This window comes from Miniopterus schreibersii (assembly GCF_964146895.1).
Source record: "Miniopterus schreibersii genome assembly, chromosome: 6".
Taxonomy (NCBI): domain Eukaryota; kingdom Metazoa; phylum Chordata; class Mammalia; order Chiroptera; family Miniopteridae; genus Miniopterus; species Miniopterus schreibersii.
In genome coordinates, this window is record NC_138107.1 from 22,432,822 (window position 1) to 22,452,711 (window position 19,890).

The 19,890-nt window shown below is 35.5% G+C and overlaps 1 protein-coding gene across 1 annotated transcript in view; it reads left to right on the forward strand.

The window, feature by feature from the left end:
* The window catches only part of FAM83B (family with sequence similarity 83 member B), a 79,505-nt gene that overhangs the window by 50,986 nt on the left and 8,629 nt on the right, over window positions 1-19,890 (forward strand). Inside the window, exons 3-4 of the mRNA XM_081141627.1 lie at window positions 14,923-15,087; window positions 15,787-15,911. Coding sequence (XP_080997753.1) covers window positions 14,923-15,087; window positions 15,787-15,911 — 290 coding nt within the window. The remainder of the gene's footprint in view (window positions 1-14,922; window positions 15,088-15,786; window positions 15,912-19,890) is intronic.

Genomic DNA, 19,890 nt, shown 5'->3' on the forward strand with positions numbered 1-19,890 from the left:
TCTTCTTTAATCATTAACTTTCTTTTTCCATATATTTACTGGCTGCTTGAGGATATATTTATATGGAACATATTTAATTTTCCAAATAACATTTATGAAGAATATCAATCAGCTTATGTATAAGAACATAGAACTTCCTTAATTTTACAGATAAAACAATTTGGTTTAATCTAATAAAAACAGTTTGACTAAATGTGGTTATTTCAGCTTTGATAAAGGCAATCTCAATTTTGCTCAAACCTCTATTTTCAGATGTAAAATATGTAATAATCAGAAACAGACTTCCTACCCAGAATACTGACCAATTCATTTTTAGGAACCTAATTTAGGAAAGTAAGTAAATTATATTTTATAATTTTTCCAGCAGATAAAAGTGAGGATTTTAATGAGACTTTAATCATATATTGAAGACCTGAAAATAAAATAGCTGCTACTGAAATATGAAATCTGTGTCTTACTACTGTGACACACTGGATAACACTTGTTTTGTGCTTGTGTATTGTTCATCTATATAAAACAACTATCAATAGATGTTTAAGAAACTTAAGAAACCTGAAGTGTGTGGGGAAGGGATTATTCAGGAAATAGTCTAAGTAATGTGGCTAAAGTTTTTCCATTCAGCTTGCTGGTCCACTGAAAATTATTTCCCGTATCTCTTAGCTTTTAGAATGACTGCACCCTACCACCAAAGGTATGCTGTGTTTCAACTTTCAGGCATCAAAGTGAAAAAATAATGCGCCAATTACAGAAGCTATTAGTGTAAAAATTACCCAAAAATTACCCAAAAGAGAAAAGAGGAGTAGCAGAGTTAAATAAACTGGAGATTAAGTATGTATAATTTGACTGTAAAGACATAGGAACAGGTTACATTAAATATGAAATGCTACTTCAGTGTATAAGTCCTTTGTATTTAGGTTTCTTAATCAAATAGAAATTACTAGGGGATAAATAGGATTTGTGGTATTTTTGCCATGAAGTATGTTTGATTTTTCTATGTCAGGTTAATTGGTTATTTATAGTTGACATTAAAATGAAAGAATTATTGCCCAAGTAAAGAATGCAGGCTCTTAAAGCAGGAGTAGAAAGTTTTACTGTTTTGTTGTATTTATTGTTTTAATTGTTGGAGAATATTTGGTTAAGGCCAACATTATAAATTAAGATATTAATGGCTTGAGAAAGGTGAAACACTGTGCTCATCTTCTCTTTAAATTGAGGACTATCAAATTTTGTTCAAATATAATGAAATGTTCATTCTTCAAGCTATGTTTTCACCAACATTTTTTTTAACAATAGCAATGGCCCCTTACCGTGTGCTTATAATGCGAATCATTCTTTACCATGTGCCCCTCGCTAACAGCTTGATACATAGCATCTCAGTTTTCCCAACAATTCTATGGGTTAGGAGTTATTTACTTGATTGTATAGATGAGAAATTTGAGGCTCAGAGAGGTTAATTTTCCTTTCTTAGTTCACCCAGCTAGAAAATGGCACATCTCAGATTCAAATAGATATGTAGGGACAGACATTTGTGGAAGACCAGGAAACACTAAAAAGTGATTTTAGAAAGAACGAGTACAAAAGTAAAAGGGAAAGTTAGCAAGAATGATATAGGACTTAAAATGATAAAAATAGGAAAAAATGAGAAGGAAAAGTAATGAGATAGATGGAATGAAAGTGTAGATAGTTTCTTGAATACTTATCTTGTTATAGAACTTTACAAACAAAAAGAGAGGTAATAATACAATGAATCCTCATGTACCCACCACCCTGTTTCAGTTATCTTCAACTTATGGTCAACTTTGTTTCCTCCATATCCCCAATTAAGTTAAAGAAAATCACATGCATTAGATTATTTCTTTTGCAGTTGTTTCAGTATGACTCTCTGAAAAATAGAACTTTAAAAAAAACACCCCATACGTTATCAAACCTAGAAAAAAATATTATTAAATATCCAGTCAATATTGAAATTTCCTGTTGTTACACAAATCTCTTTTTACAGTTGTTGAACATTGCTGGAAAATACCTCAAAAACTTGCTAAAATGTCAACTTCAAGGTTACTTTTTTTTTTTTTTAACCTCAGTTGGACTCTCACCTTAACATTGCAAAACTCTTTTAATTCTCCATTAACTTCTTACTGTATTGCCCAGAGCAGCTAATATGAATCTTTTTCATTCCCATGCAAGCCTGTAGTCTGAGCCCTCACTGACCATATGCCCAGAGAAAAACTTGGCCTCCAACAATGAAATGTATGTTAAGGGCATCCGGTGACCGTCTATCGATCTGTTTCCCCTTCCTTCCCTCACCATGCCCTACGTACCACCAAAATATTCTTTTAGTTGTCACCCAGCTTTTCTTCCCATAGTCTCAGCATATTTGTAAAACCCAGTTCTAAGGCCAGCTCTTCCTCCTGTGCTCACTCCGTTCCTTTTGGACACCACTGAGATACGCCGTCAACTGAATCACCTCTTTCCCATTTTATTCGTTTGGTGTCCACCCAGCGTTTCCTGGATGCTGAAAAATTTTCAAGAGTCAGTGGTTAAAAAAAACCTGGATGGATGGATGGATGGATGGATGGATGGATGGATGGATGGATGGATGGATGGATGGATGGATAAATAGATGGAAAAAGCAAACAACTTTTTAACACATCGTTTAGCACATTGTTTTGGGCTTCCTTATATATAAAAATGAAATATTACTTTTGAATTTTAAGTTTTTGTTATAATGCTAAAATAATTATCATGTAATTTAGGTCTCTCACACCTAACGATTCCTGACTAGCCCCCTCCATACCTTCCTTGTATCCTTGCTACCACCATCCACTTTAGGATCTTATACATTTATGCTGCATTAGGTCTGAAACCCCCTAGCTCCTCTATCTACTGGCAGGTGTTCCAGCTTCTAACTTATCCCATATATACTAATGTATTAATTCTTGCTCATAATTTTATAAAAGCAAGTGAGTGTCACATTGATGTATAGTTCTGTAAACAAATCTCACAATGCTGTGAGCTCCTTGAGAACAGGCACCATGTAGCCACAGCATTTCAACAACAACTTATTGAACACCTGATATATTTCAGATATACCTACCTTGGAAGCTAGGTATAAAAGTAAATATACTCTTTAGTGGCATTAATTATAGAGAGATCTAACTAAACCAATAGTTATAAAACACATAATCAGAAAGATCACATTTTAGTCTAACGTAGAGGTTTTACTTATAATTAAAGTTTTCACAAAAACATTTTCATAAAGTGATTTAAATTTTTTTTCATTCCTAACTAATTTCTTCCCAATGGCTTCTTCCAAATTTAAAATAATGTTTAAAATTATTTAATGCCATTTTAATACTCATGATTAGTGAAAGTTAAAAAGCCAAGGAAATTTCTAAAATGTAATAGCAATCTATCCTTTGTTATATTTTTACCCCCTTTTCACAATTTTCAGTAGTTTTGCTTGGTTAATTAAATTAATGGTTTAAAATCATACTTACTATAATAATGTTCTCCATTATAGGTTTTCTTTTAAATACTAGCTGTGGAAAAACCAATTCCACCTAGAATTTTAGTGCAAAATTGAAAGGTTAATGGCAGGCTATTAAGAAATTAAATATAAAATGTTTATTACTTTTAATGAATGGCTTTTGGTCTCAAGTCTATCTTCTACTCAGCAAGTTTCCTTTTATATCTGCCCAGCCTTCTCCTAACCCTGGGTAAAAAAATTTTAATAAATAAATTTATTTCAGTTTTTACTCGGAATTTTGATCCCAAACCTGTTAATACATTTATGTAAAATTAAATATAATAAAAATTTAAAATATTAGTAGTAAGTATACATATTCAGTGTGTTATTTTTTTAATTTTCTGTATATTTTACAATTTTAGTGATAAAAGTTAAGATGAAGTAAAAAAAAAAAGTCATACGTAAATATTACATTTTGGTATATACTTAAGCTCTTCCCTAGCGAGGTAATGCTACTCTATACCTGAACACCTGATATATTTCAGTTGTTCTATATACCTGTATACCTTGATGTATTAGTGTACTATGTAACATGTATTTTGTCTGTGAAAATTATAAATGCTTCATAGTTTCCTAGTAGTCTATTACTTTTAAATAAATATATAAATTTAACCTTCTCTTTTTACAAATGTTGCCAGAATTTGACTAAAATGCGGCTCTGATTCTTTTGTAGCAGCAAAATAGACTAACATTTCTAGTGCTGTGATAACAGAGCACAAGTCTTTCTTTTAAAGAGCATCCTTAGCAATACACCGAGAGGTGGCTTTTGCACACAGTTAGGGGTACTGTAACTGCCTGCTGGTTGGACCGCATCGGCCTTAGTGCCCCTTCTTTGTCTCTCTCCCATCCTGTTGAGGTCAGGCCCCCTGGAGCTCCTTCCTAGGCTCTGTGGGGTGGGCTGTTTCTGTGATCACTCAGCTGGGAAGTCCAGAGCTTGTTTCCCCACTCCTAACTACTCTTTCTAGATCCCCTGACACCTTGACTTTAGGGTCCCATGCTAGAAACTTGCCAGGCCAAGTTTCACTAAAAGTCTCCTTTTTGAGAAGTGCTGGGGAAATGACAACATGCAAGAGGACTGAATTGGGAAACCAGTAAAAGGACTATGGCTCCTCTTTGCAATTTCTTTTAGGCCTGCCCGAACCTCATTCTTTCTTTCCTCCTTGAGGTATTAAGAGTAAAAACTATTCTAAAAAGCAAAGATGCCTACTGGTCCAAACCAAATACAAGGTTTTCCTTAAATATGACAAAGATGAAAACCTAACTTATTTTTATGGTTATCTCACTCTGTTAGGGCTGCTATAACAAAAATACCTTGGGCTTAAACAGCAAGCATTTGTTTCTCACAGTTCTGGAACCAAAGATCAAGACACTGGCAGATATAGTGTCTGGTGGGGACGTACCCCTTTCGGTTTATAGACAGCTGTCTTCTCACTCTGATGAAGGGGTGGAAGGAGTGAGAGCTCCCTGGGGTCTCTTTTATAAGAGCACTAATCCCATTCATGAGGGCTCCACCCTCATGACCTAATCACCTCCCAAAGCTCCTCCCTCCAAATATAATCACATTAAGTTGTTAGGATTTCAACATAGGAATTTTCAGAGGACACAGACATTTCGTCCATAAAGCCCTGTATAAGTACTACAAGTACATTCAATCATATAATACAGTGTAAAAAAATCTGGGAAATAATTTATGCAGTTTCCCTTCTGAGTTGCCAAGCATACGTATTAATTCTACAAATGTATATTGTAGCCATAACAGAGCCCAAACATTTCCCTTTACATCTCCTTTTGACTTTTATTACAATACCCAATATTTTTTTTACTTCCACCAAGTCCTGTTTGGTACAATATTTACAAGTTAAGTACAACAATGTACGTCTTAATCCAATTGTTGGATAATTGGAAGTAAAACAGAATTTTAGAACTTGATACATGCAAGGTCTCCTCTGGTTTATTTAATAGGTAATAGATGTCACTGAGACTCAGATTCATTTTAGTGGCTTCCCCAAGATTACTTAATTTATGTCAGACCAAACTAGTTGAAATATCAATAGAGCTTTAGTCCTATACTAATAGATATTTAAACATCTGCAAAAATTAAAGTATTTATAATGTAAATCTATAACTCACTAAATAATATTATATTGGACAGAACGTATATAAAATTTCACACCAAATGGATACTTTTAGTTGGGTTGCAGAAGGATGCAGGCGGAAAGCACTTATTCGTAATGTCAGCTTCTCTTTTTTTCCTGAAATCCATTTAGCACATTGCTTTTGACAGGCTTTGCAGACTCAGAAATATATGTTTCCTAAGTAATCATTTCCCTTGATCTCTATTATTCAGTTCTTAAAGTTTTCTAGTTGTGTTGAATTTTCTTATAAATACAGTTATTATAGTGCTCCATTCATTTTTTAATTTGAACGCCTCATTAGCTTTTCTGCTGTGGGAAAAAGTAAATCCTCCTGTATCTATGAATTACCAAAGGCAATTACCAAAGAAGTCCGAGCTCTTTCAAATGGTGCTTAGTATTTTGAAGCAGAAAAGGTATAATACTCAATTTTTCAATTTTGAGGGTGATAATGACCGTTTTTGGCTACAGAACATTAAGCTAAGGTGCACTTACATTTTGATAAGTATCTAGGTCATATAGAAGCATATTACTAATAGCTTTCTATCCCAGTAGGTTGCTGAGGAATAAACAATAGAGGGCTTAAATTAAAATACTGTAGATTGTGAAGCATATTTAGAAGGAAGTGTGTGTATTCAGTGTCAACATTGTGGTGAACACTTTCTGTCAAAACTAGCATCGGTTTTCAGTTCTTTACTTTTCGTCTCTCTTATCACTGGTTTCTACCTCACATTGTTTTGGGTATTTCAGTGCATTTATAAATATGAACATTACAATAAAAATGATAAAGAGGGCTGTATAATCTTTATCAGTTAATATGACTTAATAGGATTTAGATATTTTTAATATGAATATTGCTATGAGACACATTTTCCAAAGGTACTGTTTTGACCATATATTTTCTTTTTGAGAATTTATATTGCTCACTAGATCAAATCTAAATATGTGTCACAGTTTAAAGATCCTTCATAATCTGTATAAATCCTAACTAAATTTATTCCAAATTCATGAGCATAGGTTTGTATTTAACTTTAGGTTAGTTCAATAAATGTATCAAAATATTACTATCATTTTCAATGCTAGTCTTCCAGCTTAGTTGGCTAAAAATGATCTTTATTATTTAAGGTTTTTCCATGAAACCCTGTTAGTCAGTTTCATTCTACCATGTACCCACCCCTAACACCCATGTACATATAGAGTAGTTTTTTTTCTGAATTATTATTGCAGTATATTACTTAACAAGTGATTGCGTGTTCTCCTGAATGGCTATCAATTATGTCATGAATATGAACTTATAAGTTTATCGTCAGTATTTATATTACCTTAATTCAGTGTGACCTCCTCTGTCTCGGTCACTTCAGGAAAATTTGCTGCTGTGAGAAAGCAAAGTGAAAACCAACATCCTTGAGTCAGAGTCTCTGAAGCTACTAAAAGATGGGAAATTTCACTCAAGTCTTAGAAACAAATCGGAATGTCTTTCTAAACATTTTTAAGCCTCATGTTGCTGATGAATTAACGTATACTTTTTTCAACTCCTAACGCAAGAATAAGAGAGGAATTAATGAAGAAACGAGAAGAATTTAAATAGTACGTAATGTCATGGTAGTTTCTCAGGTACTATGTAATTGAATTGGTTTCTGTGTCCACTTCTAAAATCAATCAGTGTACCTTTGGAAAACCTAATCCCAATCAGGTGTAATTTCTTTTCCTATATAGAGCCATGTGATCGTTTCTTTTCATTTTTCTCCCCATGGTTAGGCATTTATCTTACTGTTACAGACCTGCAGTACACACAGACAGAGGAATTTCACTGAGCAGTGTTTGAGTAAGAGTGAAAACAAACACAGCTTAAATATCTTACAGAATAGGAACAGATGAGCAAAATCTGAAACGTCTTTGCAATGTCATATTACATAACAGTTACAAATGAAAACCATTTATTTTGGCCGATATGGAAAGGAAGCATGGATTATGTGAATAAAAACGTTTCAGAACTGTTCGCATAAAATGAGTTCATTTATGTTAAAAAGAATGGCATGTATTATGCTATCACCCAACGTATAAAGTAAATGTATATGAGTCCATACAAGTATAACTAACTAACTAAATAAATAAGGAAGGAGGGAAATATTTTTCCCTTCAGAAGAATTTCAAATGATATGTGTAGATGCTGTCCCCGCCAAGAGGTGGAACTTAATTCCTGTTGCCTTGGGTGTGGGCTGAACTTAGTGACCTGCTTCCAAAGAACAGAGCATGGGGAGGGGAAAGCACGGCCTTGACCCCGGAGGACTTCCTACACGTTGCCTTAGCCAAGCGGTCAGCATTCCTGTCACCAGCAATAAGCCTTATTGATAGGATGTACTGCCTGATGCAGTGTGACGAGAAAGATGCTACCCCTCCGGTATCCTTCCCCCAAACCCATAGCCCCCGTATCGTGAGAAAAACACCAAACTCAAATTGAGAGACAGCCTGTAAAATATCTGACCAATACTCCTCCAAACTGTCTAGGTATCAATAGAAGGAAAGACCGAGGAACAGAGCAGAGGAGGCTGAGGGAGATGGCAGCTAAATGGACTCTGGGAACAGTATAAAAGGACATTAGTGAAAAAACTAGGAAAATCTGAAAAAAACACACCCTATAGTTCAGTTAATAGTGAATATACCAATGTTAATTGGTTTTGATAAATATACCGCCACTATGTAAATGTTAACAATAGAGGAACCCGGATGAAGAGCAGATGGGAATTCTCTAACTTCTCTGTAAATCTAAAATTATATATTTAAAGTTTATGTTACAAAAGCAAGGGAGGGGTTTGATAACACATGCGTAGAAATCTATGAAAAGCTACTCAGGAAACTGTTAATACTATTTACTCCTAAGAAGTAGGATTGGGGTGGGGGTCACTGGAGGCGGGGTGGGGGGAGGGGGGAGAGAGAGGTGAAAGTGGGAATTTATATTTCATTTTTACCCTCTTCACTATTTTTTTCCATGTTTTGACTTTTTTTAAGCCCACCACAGCTATCAAACCACTCTCAGCCCTCAATTCATCTTTTTGAAACAAGAGAGGAGACACTTCATTTGGCTGAGGCACGACTCTGGGCATATTAGCTGTGTAATGAAACCTGTACCCTGCGCCTCACATTCTAAGGTTTGAGTGTCTCCTTAGGTCATAACTCGCCGTAACGTTAGTCATAGGGGACCAATCCTTCAAAGCAACAGTTCCCTAGTTAGAAATATATTCTAGTTCAAACACTTATGTTCTTTCCCTAGTCACCTTTTTTTTTTTTAAAAAAAAAAAACTTGAATATTGTATTTAGGTTGACATACACAATTCACTGTAGTAATAGCAGAAAAGTGTTCGGTCCACACTGGCATCATCTTGAGGCCATAAGTTGGATTAGCAGAGGAAAACCTTTCAGTGAGGATCACTTCCGATAAGATCATGAAAATGAAAGCCCCTTGATATAATTTAGTTCATAAATAGAAGACCACCTTTCCTACCTTCACTCAAGATGCAACTAAGATTATTATGATTAGAGTTTGTGCTGACATGAACATTTTTGGAGAATGTGTATAAAACAGCAAGGGTGCCCACACCTTGCCTGATGGCTGAGCTTGGGAAAGGGCAGAGGGGGGTGTTTGCGCAAAGAGGAGCCAGAAGGAAGGGAATGAGATGAGGGGTCCCACTTCCGTAGGGAATAATTGTGTGCTAATGCACATGGGTCAATGTAAAAGATTATCTTGGTATCTGGCTAAAAGCAATGAGTTGTACCCTCGGTTCTGAACGATAAAGTTCAAAAAGTTGGCAGAAGCTATTTTCTCAGACTTTTGTGGAGATTTGTCAAGTTTTCTTCATAAATGCAAATTTTGTTTTTGTTTTATGGTTTAGACGGGTTCTCTTTTGTTTGTTCGCTTCTCTATATTTAAAGTGCATCGCTGGTAACTGGGTCTTGCTTTTTTCCACTCTGACAATCTCTGTTTAGCACATAAACAATTAAAATTATTTATATGGTTGGATTTAGGTTTACCATTTTATTATACTTTGTTTTTTTAATTTCTCTGCTTTTTTCTCTTTTGAAATATTCGAACTGGTTTTAATAATGTGTTTATAATTATCTGTTTAAATTTTTAGATATTGTTCTTTGCATTGTTTTTAGTGGTTATTCTAGAGATCACACTATACATACTTAACTTCCATTATGATCATTTCTAAAGCACAGTGTGATTTAGATAACTGAGGATACATAGGTTTGGCATATCTCATCTCTAATTATTTATTCATTTCCAGGAACGTAACCTACCACTTAAAAACAAAGAGAGAGAGAAATACATTTTATATTACCTCTCTTGGCACAACTGACATTTTCTGTAGACTTTATATTATGTTTCAACATATCAGGTGATGGTGCAACGCACCAGAAGTCCTGATAAACTACCAGATTCAATTGACATCAGATAAGTTTGTCAAAACTGTGTGATCTAGTCTCCTGGATTCTGATCCAGTCTATTTATTATCTGTCAGGCAAGAGAGACTGGCATTTGTTCTGTCTTTGATGTGCTAGAATCATCCATTGGCTGAATGACTTCAATTACTCTTTGCAAACAAAAACTTTTATTTATCCTGGTAATGTGTATTTGTTCATTTCCAAAGTTTCCAGTAAGTAATTTGTTACATGAAACTATCTGGCGAATTAAAAATAAATTCTTTAGATATGCTGATTTTAAAATTCCTTTCTAGTTAAAAAAAAAAAAAATTGTGCCAGACTGCTGCAGACATATATTTTTAAGAGTTATTTTGTAAAATAAGTTTATAATGTGGACATTTTCTTTCCTTCATCTCAGTGCCTATTAATCGTCACACCACTCAATAATGCAGAGTAAACTCATTAATCACAGGCAGCAGGGTGGTGAAGGTCAGGGGATGAGGGGGCAGGGCCTGGGTGGAACTGGGCAAAGGGGGGAATTGGGGGACATCTGTAACATTGTCAACAACAAAATGATAATTGTGAATATGATTTGAAGGTTTTTCACAAACTTGATGTTATAAAGAATTTTCACAAGACATGAGTGAGGTGGTTATCACTAGCTTCTCCCTTCTTCTGGCACCTCAGACCATTTATAAATAAGAAAAGGATCCTGGGAGGCGACTGGAATGATTGAAATTGCTCTTTCTAGAGAAAATCTAATTCAAGTATGTTGCACAGGTAGTTTGGAGAATGTCATCAACTTGTATAATTTATGCGTGGTCCAGTATTTCGTTTTAACATCTTAATAGTGTAAATGGAATGATTTAATATATTACCTGTGACTTTACTCATTTTCTGACATAGTCACAATGTGCGCATTGTATCAGCCTGGCTGTTGTTGCCATGTGTCTGTTCCCAGGTCGTGCCATTGTCTCTCATTTCTTGACAGTTTTTGTTCTCTGTCACTCTTTTTACTAGTGTTCCCGTCTGAGTTCCTGGCACTTTCAGTAAACATGTAAGAGATCCTTCTAAAGACCAGTCCTTCCCTCCTCCCATGGTGGTGTCCCACATATACTCACCCATTGACTCCCACTCATACCCTTTGTGGTATCATAGCCTGTAACTGCAGATCTTATATAACCTATTTCATATGTACCCATCTGATTACCACTTGTACTTATAATTCTGGCTTATTCCCTCTGGTACCTGTTAATATCCAATACTACTTTCATTTTTTTTTTAACTTTGTGCTATGGAAGTTTCAAAAATAGGGAGAATAGTAAGAGAATACTTATGTACCATCAACCAGCTTCAACAATTATCAATTCATTGCCAACTTTGTTTCATCTATTACAATATGAGGTAAATACAAGGCAATATATTTTATCTGTAATATTAATGTATATATTTGAAAGATGACCTATTATCTTCTTTTTATTATTGTATTTCAATAAGCATTAAAAAATAACAATTATTTAAATCTAACTGTCCTTCAGCCCCAGCAAGACCTCAGATTCATTGATCCCACCCTCATTTCACACCTGTATTATCCACGACATCTTCTTTCCTCTTTTTCTCTCCATATTACGTACACCTTGAATTCCACTCCCTTCTCCCACTTTGTTAAACTCCATGCCTTGTGCTCCTGCAACCAAACAAAGTTGAGAATAACTCACAACCACATTGAATGGTCTCAGTTTAAATTTATGACCTTATGAGTCTTAAATGCTGCCCTGAAATCATACTATATTTCTATAGTGTATTCCTTTTCCTACTAACCTAGGTGACTACTTAATACCCCTTTCCTCATGCCTCTAACATGTCTTTTGTAATTCACTGTCTTCTCAGGGGAAGACCCTGCTTTCTAGTTCAGTGAGAAAACTGAAGCATGCAGGAGAAATTCCATCGAACCATCACCCCATCTGCCCTTTCACCAGTGTCTGCATGCTTACACTTGGCCTTCTGTCTTCATAGTACAGATGATCTTTTACTGGTCTTTATTCTCTGTGCTCTAATTACTTTACTTTTGTACAAGATCCTATCTTTTTATTGCCTGCTCCAAACATTGCTCCAGAAATTCTCTCCTTCCCCACCTCACCTCCCACCATTAATTTTCATTCATTTTTCTTGCACCATTAATTTTCATTCTTTACTGGAGCCTTTCTTTAGCATATAGACATGCTATTATTTCTCTCACCTTAAAACAAAAGAAAAAATACAACTTCTCTTGTCCCAGCTTTATCCACAGCAAACTCTTCATTTCTCTGCTGCTTATTATAGCTAAATTACTCAGAGAGTTACCTATTTCTCTACTCCCACTCCCTCCTAAACCTCTTTAAATAAGCCTTTTGCTCTTACCACTCCACAAAAACTATACTTGTGGAACTCATCAATACCTGTATATTACTAAATCCAATGAGTTTATATAATAATCCTCATGTTTCTTGGCCTAGCAGTAGGATTGGACTCTTGAGCACACCCTCCTTTTTGAGACACTTATCTTAACTTGCCGTCCAAGATTGCCACCTTCTCTTAGTTTCCTCTATCTCCTTTGTTGGTACTTCTTGTCCCAGGACTCAGTCCTTTGTCGTATTTTCTGTTTAACCAATCTCTTTTGGTGACTTGGATTTAATTGTCGTCTATACACCACGGTACCAATTTACATCTCTGGCCTAGACCTCTCTACTCCGCATTCCACTGGGATATCTAAGCACCTCAAAACTAACTTGCCTTATGAATCTTCTACCTAAAATTTATACAGCTGCAGACTTCACTATCTCAGTTGAGGAAAGTTGGTTCTTCAGGTTGGTGAGGCTAAAAATCTTAAAGTCTTTCTCTTTTTCTCCTTTTCTGTCTTATATCTCATGTTTAATATCTAACCATTTCTCTTTATCACTGATGGTAACTGGAACTGGGGCCATCACCTCCTAGTTGAATTGCTCCAATAGTTCTAATTGTCCCTGTTTCTACCCTGGCTCCCACCCTTAAAGCCTGTTATTCTGTTGTTAACATAGTGGCCTGAGCAATATTTTTGAAACATAAATCAAGTGATATTATTATCCCAACTTAAAAGCCTTAACAGCTTACAATTTAATTCAGAAAAGAGGGAAAAATTGCTGAAGGTTTAATAATGCCTTCAAAGCATTGTGGTTTTTCTTTCCTTTTCTCATTTCATTTTTGCTCTCCCCTTGCTGTTTCTTGAATGTGCCAGCATGTTCCTGACATAGGGCCTTTGCACTACTGGTTTCCTCTGCCGAGAACATAATTCCTCAGGATACCCACTTTCATGACTTCCTCAATTCCGTGTCTTTGTTCAAAGGACACTTTCTCAAAGAGACCTGGAACCCTTCAACCCCCTTCTCAGTTTTCAGGGACTCATGATCCCTCTTATCCTGCTCTATCTTTCCCAATAAAATTATCATCTTATAGCTTATCATATATTTATCTATTTATTATGTTAATTGCTTATGGTGTCTTTCCCCCACTAGAATGTAAGCTTCACAAAGGACAGGGATTTGGTCATTCTTGTCTGACACAAAGTAAGTGGTCAGTCAAATGATTTCCTCCTTTTTTTAACATTATTTCTCTCCCAGTGCTCTTTGGAGTTAGTAATGGTTATTTTTCCAACAGTTAACTTGGACTCTGTCCATTTTAGGGGCCTGTTCTTTAGGATAGTTCTCTCTGCGTTTACCTTCTTAACTATCTTGCCATTTTTCTCCTTTTTTTTCTTTTGCTTATTCTGTTTCCTAAACTAATTTTAGGCATGTGCATTTAATTTTCTGGTCTTCAAGTCTTTTTATACCCTTTCTCACTTTTGGCTCTTACTTAGTTATGTTTCTATTTCTAGAAGATTTTTTTTGGTCCCAGGTCTCCAAGGTTTTATTTATTTATTTGTTTGTTTTATTTATTTTTAAATATATCTTTATTGATTTCAGAGAGAGGAAGGGAGAAGGAGAGAGAGAGACAGAGAGAGAGAGAGAAACATCAATGATGAGAGAGTCACTGATCGACTGCCTTCTGCACGCCCCCTACTGGGGATCAAGCCTGCAGCCCAGGCATGTGCCCTGACCTGGAATTGAACCTCGATCTCCTGGATCCTAGGTGGATGTTCAACCACTGAGCCATGCTCGCCAGGCATGACTTTTATTCCTAACAACTAGTTCCAGAAATCTTGCTTTTCCTGGGAAATGTTTCTCATGTAAATCTGTAGCACTGATATCCACCTTCCATCTACCTGTCCCTGCCATCTACCCTATAGCAACCTGTAAGCCATGATTCAGATTTTCCCTTCATTGAACATCACACTAAAATGTAGATTCCCACCTGGCCGGGCATGCCTCAGTGGCTGAACGTCAGCCTAGGATCCAGGAGATCATGGTTCGATTCCCGGTCAAGGCACATGCCCAGGTTGTGGGCTCCATCCCCAGTGGGGTGTGTGCAGGAGGCAGCCGATCAATGACTCTCTCTCATCGTTGATGTTTCTATCTCTCTCTCCCTCTCCCTTCCTCTCTCTGAAATCAATAAAGATATAAAAAAAGAAAAGAAAATGTAGATTCCCTTTGACTTAAAGCTAGTATGACATTAGGTAGTTACATATCTGTATATAGTAATTTGTTTATTTTCAACATAGTTTTTTATCCTCTGTCTTCTATTTTAGAAAACACAAATATTTGTATGTACATTTATATGTATTATGTACTTAATTTTCTATTTTATCTAATTTTTATTGAAAGCACTAATTTCTAGATCTTTTCCCAGTGGGTATCTAAAATTGTTTGATATTCTTATCTTTAACAGGTCATTGCTTTAGTGATGGACATGTTTACAGACGTGGACATTTTCAAAGAAATAGTGGAGGCATCAACTCGAGGGGTATCTGTATACATTCTGCTCGATGAATTCAACTTTAATCATTTCCTAAGTATGACTGAGAAACAGGGTTGTCAAGTTCAGCGTCTCAGGGTAAGAATCTCAGGTACTGTTTTCATAGTTTGTGTACTATTTTTGTCTTAGTCGAATTTAAGACATCTTAAGCTATAGTATTCCAAAAGTAAAATAGAAAAAAAATACAAAATTTAAGGTAGAAAAATGATTGATCACAAAAGAGTCCTCCTGTACTTTTTCGAACATAACTGAAAATACACATCTTCATGATAAATTTATATGGTGCTTTTCTTCATAGGGAGGCAATTGAGCTGCTGAATTTTCTTTGCTACCAGTCATAATTAATGCTTCTGTTTTGCATGTACAACCTTGAAACCACTGACTCGAGTGATTCATGCAGCAGATGTTGCTTATCACAATCATTTGGCATAGAGATTTCAGTTCCATTTGACTTTAAAAGGCAGATACATTTTAACCTAAGTTATTTTGACATTACAATACTATAACCTGAAAGGATCTTGCAGTAGGACTCTAAGTGATTTATGAAACCACATTCTGTGTAAAGGAAACCATCATATTTTAAGTTACTCTTTTTGGAATATTTCATTTTTGGGTGATGTTTTAAAATTTGCTTCTATTTTTTTTGGTTATGTGTTTAAAAATTATTTCAAGTACACTTTTTTTGGTACCAAGGTTTTATATTAACATATATTTTACTTTTCAAAATATTCCCCTTTCTAGCCTTAATTTTTATGTTATATTTATGTATAATTCTAGAATATTCGAGTGAGGACAGTAAGAGGCCAAGATTATCTTTCAAAAACAGGAGCCAAATTTCATGGAAAATTGGAGCAGAAATTTTTGTTAATTGACTGCCAGAAAGTTATGTATGGTTCTTACAGGTAAGATCATTGTATTTACCTCTCACCTTAATAATCATTTATAGAACTTATTAGTTTCAAATTTTAATTGTAATCTGCTTAGTTCTTTTTTAAATTGAGTTATAATTGACGTAACATTATATTAATTTCAGATATAATGGTTTCCATATTTGTATATAATGCTAAATGATCACCATGATAAGTCTAGTTAACATCCATCACCATACACAGTTACAAAAAAACTTTTTTATCCTTGTGATGTGGACTTTGAAGATTTCTTTCTTAGCAACTTGTAAGTATGCAATTTAGTATTATTAACTATAGTCACCATACTGTACATCCCATCCCCAGGACTGACTTATTTTATGACTGGAAGTTTGTACCTTTTGACACATTCACCCATTTTACCCATCCTGCCTCTGGCAACCGCCAATCTGTTCTCTGTATCTCTAAACTTTTTTTTTTTTTTGGTTCTACATATAAGTGAGATCATACTGTATTTGTCTGTCTCTGTCTGACTTATTCCACTTAGCATAATGACCTCAAGTTTATCCATGTTGTTGCAAATGGCAAGATTTCATTCTTTTTTATGGTTGAATAGTATTCTATTGTGATTATATACCACATCTTTTTTATCTATTTATCTATTAAGGGACACTTAGGTTGCTTCCATATCTTGACTATTTTAAGTAATAACCAATGCGATAAACATGGGGATGCAGATATCTGTTTGAGTTAGTGTTTTTGTTTTCTTCAGATAAATACCCAGAAGTGGAATTGCTGGGTCATAGGGAAATTGTATTTTTAATTTTTTAAGGAGCCTCTATACTGTTTTCCACAGTGGCTGTACCTATTTCCATTCCCACCCACAGTGCACGAGGGTTCCCTTTCCTCTCATCAACACTTATTTCTTGTCTTTTTTAAAAAATAGCCTAGTTTGTGTCTACCTAAAGCATTATCAATCATTTACAGAAATTATTAGTTTCAAATTTTAATGTGGTCTGTTTAGTTATTTCTTAAAAATAAAAAACAGCATGCTTGCATGGAAACTTGGAGACTTGGGTTTCTAAAGAACATTAAGGCATTGGGCAAATCACATAACTTCCTTTGGCTTCAAGTTCTTCATCCTCAAAATGAGGAGGTTGACTAATATCTCAGGTTTCCTACAGCTTTACAATACAAAAAGTGTTTTTGTGCCTTATGAAAACAGTACATAGTATGGACTTATTAACAATTGTTCATAAAAATAGAAGCTGTGTATCATTTTTGAATAATCTATGTAACAGATTTTTTAAAAAATTTCAGCTGTATTAAGAAGCTGATAATTATCATGTAGTCACTATAGTACTACCAACAAATGCATATAAACCCAGCCGGTGTTGCTCAGTGGTTGAGCACCCACCCATGACCCAGGAGGTCATGGTTTGATTCCCTTTCAGGGTACATGCCCATGTTGTGGGCTCGATCCCCAGTGTGGGGCGTGCAGGAGGCAACTGATCAATGACTCTGTCATCATTGATCTCTCCCTCTCCCTTCCTCTCTCTGAAATCAATAAAAATACATTTAAAAAAAAATGCATTTAAGAATCTGGTTGTTAAAAATGTCATAGTGGACACTAGACAAGTGACTCGGATTCTACTCTCCAGCATCTTTGGAGGCTTCCACTGGTGATATAGGTATTCTGTTCAAGCTTAGCTCTTTTACATATTTCAGCTCCATCCTTGCAACTTATCTGCAGGGCTGTTCTTTTCATCTACATTTTATAAATGATGAAGTTTAAGTGACTTGTTAAAACCCCACAGCTAAGGGCCACAGGCAGTCTAGGGCTGGTGGCGCTGTCCAGATCTCCCTGGCTCCACAGTGCAAGTGCTGCCCTAATATTCTCTTGTAAATTTTAGGCATTGGTCCTGAATGCAATACACAGTGAGGCTATATCAACAGGCAGAAGAAAGAACCAGCAAGCATGTATGCACTCTAGGTCACCAGGGCAGAGTAGACTCAGTGCTAAAGACTGTGGGAAGAAGCCAGGAGAGCTGTGGATGGAAGCAGGACAGTGTTAGGGGAAACTTTAGGAACTTAAGGAGTCCTCAAGAAGGAGGCACCATGCTAAAGTGGAAGGCTGTGGGCAGGTTACTTAATTTGGTTGCACTTCAGTTTGCTTCTCTGTAAAAGGAGGGTAGTCGTAGAACTACCTCATGTTGTTATGAGAATTAGAGTTAATGCATCCAAGCCTCTAATATTAGGTATTTTTTTAGGCCTTTTTAAAAAAACTGTTACCTGCTGACCTTCCCTTTCTAGGGGACCATTTTTTGAAAATGTAGTTTGGAGTTCCAAAGGAAAACATGTAAAGAGCAGAAATTACAACTAGCACTGAAAATTAATGAGCCCTTTAAAAAAGTCATTATATGTGTATATATTTGTTCAGATCCACTTGGTTTTAATGGAAATTTTAATTAAAATTGGGAGTTCACTTGACTTATAGAATAGTGTTTATTAGTTAATCTCATCATAATGAATGCTTTCTATTTTTATTATTTAACTTGACTTTTAAGATGATCTTCAGCAATAAATTTACCTGCACTTTGCTTTGCTACCACCCAGTATTAATCGGTGCTATATGTTGAGATGACTATAGCTGAGCTACTTTAGAGGTGAGGATGAGAAAAGCGAACAACAGCAACAGAAACTCGGTATCTTTCTATCTATATCATAAGCCAGAGGCAGAGTTTAAGTTACTATTTATGGAAGTGGATATGGAACACCTAGGACCACAGATTATAAAAATTCATCAAACTCTTATCTAACAACTCTCCCTCTTTATGATTTCATGTTAATTTTAAATATATTTCTTTAAAAAAATTCATGGTTGTCAGCCCTTGTCCCTTTTGTTTTTTCTTACAAATTATCATGGAAGTTTCCTATTGTAACCAATATTCTAACAGGATCTGGTGGAACAGTTATGAACCAGTCTTCATAGAAACTCACTAAAATTTTTATTTTCTTCTGGTTAAAGCCATCCTTTGTCTCTCACATTCTATAATTGTCATTATTTTCCTCATAGGCAAATTCAAAATGCCGCCTTCTTTATTTCAAAATTCTTTACTCAGCATTTCTAGCCAGGCCCGGTGTCTGTACTCACCATAGTCACAGGTTGTACAACAGCTCACTCATCATGATGATGGTTTTATCAGAAAACATAACAAGTGTTTTTTCATATCGTGATACTAACATTGATGAGATAAAACACACACTTTTTATCAATGTGTATAAATCAAATTTTGAGTTGGATACCCTCATTTGAAATTGTCATATGAAAATCTGGAAGATATTTAGTATTACCCACAAAATTGACCAACAGAGAATTTTATAAGTTTTAATATTATGATCTGTATAAAAGTTACTGTCACTGAAGTGAAGTAAGCTTCAAGGAAGTTATTGGCTTCAAGGGGCCATTTTTTATCAGACTTGCAGATCATCACATTTAGAAATCTATGTCACAGCTCGGCACTGTTTTTAATCCTTGGACTTCACTTTATTATCCCCCAATCAGGAACTCAGAGCTCTTGAACCATTTTTTAATATGTGAGTTCATAGTACATACCTAACTTCATGACTAATATATAACCATGTGTTTGGAGGGGGTGGGATAGTAAGTTATGATGCAGAAAACAGACTGACAGCTGTACAGGGGAGGGAAGTTGGGGGGCTGGGTGAAAAAAGAGAAGACCTTAAGCAGTACAAATTGGTAGTTGCAGAATAGCCCCGGAGATGCAGTTTGCAGCGTGGGGAACATAGTCAATAATCCTGAGATAACAGAGTATGGGGCCAGGTAGGTGCTTAGGCTGTGGGAGGCAGGGACCATTCAGTAGAGTGCATGGTTTTCTGGCCACTTTGCTGTATATCTGAAACTGGTGTGGAATGATACTGAATCTAAACTGTGGTTGGAAAAAAAAAATTTTATCCAAGTAAATATATGCACATAATTTTAAAAATCAAATGA